The 6000-nt window shown below is 19.3% G+C and overlaps 1 protein-coding gene across 1 annotated transcript; it reads right to left on the bottom strand.

Annotated features, from left to right (window-relative positions):
• Positions 1-407: 407 nt before the first annotated feature.
• On the bottom strand, positions 408-1744 carry SRAE_X000146000 (Astacin-like metalloendopeptidase; the record flags this gene model as incomplete). The annotated part of the gene is made up of 3 exons (XM_024649218.1): positions 408-1561; positions 1600-1651; positions 1688-1744. The coding sequence occupies 3 exons, from the start codon at positions 1742-1744 to the stop codon at positions 408-410; spliced, it is 1263 nt and encodes a 420-aa protein (XP_024498925.1).
• Between the last annotated feature and the right edge of the window lie 4256 nt (positions 1745-6000).

Genomic DNA, 6000 nt, shown 5'->3' with positions numbered 1-6000 from the left:
TTAACACTTTTTTATTTTAGAACATAGTATATATTTAATAAAATTTACATATAAAATAAAGTTTTGCAATAGCAGTATTTTTTTTCAATTTTTTAAATTTGATAAAGTATTTTTTATAATACAATAAATAAGTAAAAAAAAGGTTTATTATAAAAATCGATACAAATATAAAATATTTTAAGTACTTTTAAACTACTAATAAAAACAATTATTCAATATTTGATACTTTAATTTTTATTTATATGAACAAGAATGTTATTTTAAAACAAAGCTAGAAAATCAATTTTTTAAAATTTTCAAAATTTGAGTTTAAATATATTATATTTTGGATAAAAAAATTAGTAATATTTTTTGCCTTATTACAAAGTTTTTTGTATATTTAAACAAAAATATTAGTCGTTTAATTATTAATCAACTTCTTTGAATGTGAAATGCATGAAACTGTGTCCGGATTCTCCTCTATAAAATAAAAGAATATCGTTTGATTCAGATTTAAGTATTATAAGTCTTGAATGATGTCCACATAAAAGCAGACCAGTAGCACCTTTATCTTTTCTATATTTAACTTGATAACCAGTGTCTTCAGTACAAATGCTTTCTTTGTATGGTGCGTTAACATATGTTACTTTAAGTAAAACCTTTTTTGAATTTTTTGCTTTTAAAGAAAAATAGCAAGTCATTTTGTCGTTTAATACTATAGATGTTTCGGTTGTATTAACATCAAAGTTAGTTTTACCACATTCTGTATCACTTTTAATAATATAATCACATAAATCTCCTGTGTAACCAGTAGGACAAATACATTTACTACAATTTTTATAATCTGGATAACCACCATTTTTACATAAAGTTTGATAATCATTGTTTTTAATTAGTAAGCCAGTTTTATTATCAATCCAATTACACCAGTTACAATAAAATAAATTAATTTGTTTAAATTCATTAAAAGTCATTTTTTTACGTTGTCCTATCATCCATGAATATTCACGTTCTAATTTTGACTCTATAACAGGCCAACCAAAAAAAGAGCTCCAAAATGTAGCGAACGCAAATTGAGAATAATGCATTAATGCTGCATAGTCATAATAAGTTGAATAATTAAAATAAGCGGGGGTTTTTAAAATTTCAAGATTAGATAAACGGTCACTTTTCATATTACCTGTATTAATTTTAATGTATTCATCTCTATCTGTTCGTGCATGTTCATGTACCAAACCTAAAGCATGTCCAATTTCATGTAAAATAACATATGGGTTATCATAACAATTAGGTGTTAGTTCAATAATCTGTGTATGATTACTTTCAATATGCCCAATATAGGATAAACATCTTTGACTTTTTTTAAACAATAATTCTTGTGTCTTATTAGTAGTTTCATTTATTTTATTAAATTTTATACAAGTATGATTTATTACTTCTTCTATGGCAATTTTAACATTTTTGCTAGAAACAGAAGGTCCAACACAATAATTTATTGGAGATATCCATGGATTCCAAATATCTCTAAATAGATCTCTTTTGTGGTCAATGTGAATGTCATTAAAAATAATATCGCTACTAACTACAAAATATTACATTGTTAAAAAAGAGTACTAATACCTATTATTTGATTATGATTATATATTGAGCTTTTGTATATACACCAAAAATACTAAAAATAAAGTTTAAATTTAATAATTTTACTCACAATTATTAAAATAAATATAATTATAGAAAAAATATAAATATATATTGTTTTTTTCATATTTAAATTTTTATTGAAATTTGTAAATGAATTTTTTTTTATAACAAAAAAACGTTTTATCTAAAAAATTGTGTACCAATTTTAATTATATTTTATTATTTGCTAATATTTTTATTTAATGTATAACAATTTATATGATTATTTAGTAGACTTTTAATTACTTAAAACAATATTAAATGTTTAAAAGTGATATATAATTTTTTAAAATTTAAGGTTATAAATATATTATAGTTTTTAAATTTGTAATACAAGACCATTTAGAAAAATAGATAGATGATATTTACGAGAAAAAAAATATAAGAATAATCAGTTATTTTTGAAAAAAAAAATGAATGGCTAAAACATTAAATTATTGTTATAATTTTATCAATTATTTATATCTGTCGTTACAATTTTTTTAATAGAAGTTAATTAGAATTTTTCATGTTTTGTTTCTATAATTATATGGAAAGATTAAAGTTTTTATCACTTTTTTACGAAAAATATTATTGCCGTGTTGAAGTTGTTAAAAAGTTTTATATTTATAAAGCTAAAGTTAGTGTCAGAAAATTATAAAAAAAGGAGATGTTTCATATATACATTTTTTTAATTGAAGACACTTTGTCAAAAAGAAATAATTTTTTAAATCATTATGTTGATAATAATCAATATTTAATTTTTTTTAAAAAACAATCAAAATAGGTACTATCATTTACAGACAAGAAAATTAACGAATAATTTTACAAATGTAGAAGTAAAAAAACATTTTCGTTAGTGGATAACAATGTGAAGAAAAAAAAAATTATCTACTAATAAATGTGTATAACTTTTTATTTAATTTTAATTAATATAAAATTAATCTTACTTTATTAAACACTAATAAATTTATTAATTTTTAAAAATTTATCAAATGGTTAAAAGAGTTATATTTTTAAAAAAATTGAAATATTTTTAAACTATTTTAACCATGTTTATTATCATTTTATACAAATATATTTTGTATGATTTTTGTATTTTTATATAAGCTACTCAAAATAAAAATGTCAAAACTAAAAAATATTTTTCTTATAATAAGAATAATTTTATTATTTGATTCTTACTTTATTTAGTTAAAATTACAATTATTAAATAAATATTTAGTTATCTTTAATTAAACTCTTGGTTTTTTAGAACTAAGACAATATAATTATTAAATAATATTGTGAACATTTAAAAAATAATCATACATTTTAAATATCACATAAAAATAATTAACAAGTTTCTATAACTAAAAATCATAAAAACTTTTGTAATCATATTTTTTTATACTTTAATTACTTAAGAACTTTGCTTCTTAGCATTAGGAGTTTTTTACAATACAATAATAATATTAAAACTTTTAAGATTAAAAGTCATATAAAACTTTTTCATATCATTTAACCATTTTTAATTAAAAATTAAATCTTTATCATTCTGTAATACTCTCATCTTTCTAAAATTAAAACACTAAAAACTTTTTTAAAAAAAAGTTTAGAGTGAAAATAGGGGCATGCGAATTTTTTACTTTTTTCTACAGAATACGAAAAATTTAATTAAAAAAGGGAAAATTAAAAAGTAGTTATTTTTTGTTTTAGAAATAATCATTTTAAAAATTTTATTGTTTGTTGCTATGTAAATTTATACTTTTATCAATCTAAAATTTTTTTGTATGTTTAATTTCACCATTATTTTCTTTTTCTAACAGATCTTCAGATCCTTTTTCAGATCTGTGTCTAAAGTTTCGTTTGTAGATTTACAAAAAATACTTATGCTTCACTTGCTAACATTTAAATCTAGAATCTGCCACTTAATAGTAGTTTCTTATATTTAAAAAATAATGAAACTTTTATAAAGTACTTTCTTTTTTAACATCTCTAGAAACATCGTCGAACTTTTATTAAAAACTGTCTTCAAAAACAGTACTTTTTTTTACATATCCTTTCAAAACACCATTGCTGTTAAAAAGCACATTCATAGATTTTTTTTGACAAACAGCGTTTTACCTATTCCATTGTTTAACTCTTTAAATTAATCTTATTTTAGTCCTTGACCTCAAAAAAATAGACATATTTAAGTAAATGTTTCAGTTCACCTTAATATGGTGATTCATCTTCGACTTTTTTTTGTAAAATTCAATTAACGTTTTTTCCTTTCTCTAACAATATATAAATTGTACTGCTATACAGAAAGAAAGTTTGTTACTTTGAAGTTACGTACTCATTTTAATGCTCAATTCTACAAGACAATATTACACATTGCATCTCTGTCTAGACTGCTTTCTAAACCGAACTTTTTTTTATGCCTATTATACATTTAATTTTATTGAAATAATTTTCTTTTTCTGGAAAAATTTAATAGCAAATTTTTTTTCTTGAATTGCTGTAAGAAGTTTTGAATGTTTATTGTAATATTTTTAATAATAATTTTTTTTTGCTTAAATAATGTCATTTACATTATCTTTATCTAATAAATATTTTATGTGCAAAAATTTAAGCATTGGTATATTCTCGTTATAATTTATTAGTCTTCTAAAATATATTAACTAATTCCATAACAATAAATTCAACTAAATAATCAAATTTTTGTTTAAAAATAATTTATTATTAATATACTTATACAATAAGAAAAATATTTGTTAAATGATAATCGATTAGACTACAAAAAAAATAAAGAATTATATTGAGTTTTAATTAAACATAGCACAGTTACTATTGATCCAAATTTTATCTACACAAGAAAAAGTCTCATATTTATTCTAAAGCACTGATGGCTGTTGATAAGTAAGAAATATAGCTTGATTTTCTCAATAATCAAATTTTTTTTATCATTTTAATTTGGAATGTTAAAATAAAATAAAAGATTTAATTAATTAAATAAGAATTTCAAGTAAAAACACCAAAATTTTTAAAATACACAGAAAAATGAATTATAAAAAATATTAACTTATATATAATAGTTAAATTTTTTTATACAAATATATAGTGTTAATAACAAAATGCTATAAAAATTTTAATAAGTTATATTTTGAGCAGACTTAAAAGTTAACATTTATAAATAAATTGTATTGTATTGCAAGGCATTAAGTGGTAGTAAAAAAACAGAGTATAAAAAGTAAAAAAAATAAGAACTAAACAATCATTCTCAGGAAAGTACAAGACATGAAGAACAACTGCTAATTTAAATATTTATTCTCTTATTAATTTATCTTTGTATTAATTATTTTCACTAATATTGTTGTCAAATAAATCTAATACTAATTTACGTTTAAATCTATTGTATTAGATGGAAGGATTCAGGTATTAAAACGAAACTTTCATGCAACTAAGATATGAAAGCGTTAAGGTGTTAAATAATCATATGAATACTAAAATGACATCTAAATCAGTAGATAAAAATGAATTTAAATAAAATTTATAATATTTTTTGGTCTATTTTTAATTGATCTAATTTTTTATTTATCTAAGCATAATACGCATAAATTATTAATTTTGTTATCATCTAAAAGTTTACTTAATAAAAAATAGACATAGAATAAAACATTTTTTTAAAGTAACAAAAATATTTTCAGAATAATTTAAAAATAAAAAAAAAATTGCTTTTTTTATGTACTACCAGATCATTAAAAATAACAAAGAAAATATTTTAAAAATCTTTAAGATTTTTTTTTACAATAAGTATTTAAAATTAAAATTTAATTATGATTTTTTCAAAATAAATTAATTTATAACGAAATTGTAGTAAAATATCAATTATTTTAATTTTTTAATGACTATTAATATAAATTAATATAAAAAATTCTTACACTTTTAAAAAATTAAAAAATAGTTTAAAATTTTTAAGAAGTAAAATTCTTTTTTAATTATATACATTTGTTGAGTAATATCTTATTCAAGTTAATTGAAAAAAAAATATAAAACCGTAATATAGAAATCTATATTAGTATGTACTTTAAACTTTAAATTATCATACTATGCACATAGGAAAATAATTATGATATTAAAATGTATTTAAGATATGAAATTGTAGTAGATGGACATTATTTTTTTACGTACTATTATTCTATCAAATTGTATAATTTTTTATTAATTGTAATTATCTTCAAAGTTAAGTCAATATAAAAACTAAGGGTTTTTAAGTATTAGTAAAATAGTCCTGTAATTATAAATATATACTTGAGATTGTAAGTATTTTACTTAATTGTAATATAATAAATGTATAATTTAAGCATAATCTATATATCTAAGAACTTTTTTTAAAAT

The sequence above is a fragment of the Strongyloides ratti genome, scaffold srae_chrx_scaffold0000002 (genome assembly GCF_001040885.1).
Source record: "Strongyloides ratti genome assembly S_ratti_ED321, scaffold srae_chrx_scaffold0000002".
NCBI classification, from domain to species: Eukaryota; Metazoa; Nematoda; class Chromadorea; order Rhabditida; family Strongyloididae; genus Strongyloides; species Strongyloides ratti.
Note: the sequence above shows the minus strand (reverse complement) of the source record. Positions and strands in the feature narration are given on the sequence as shown.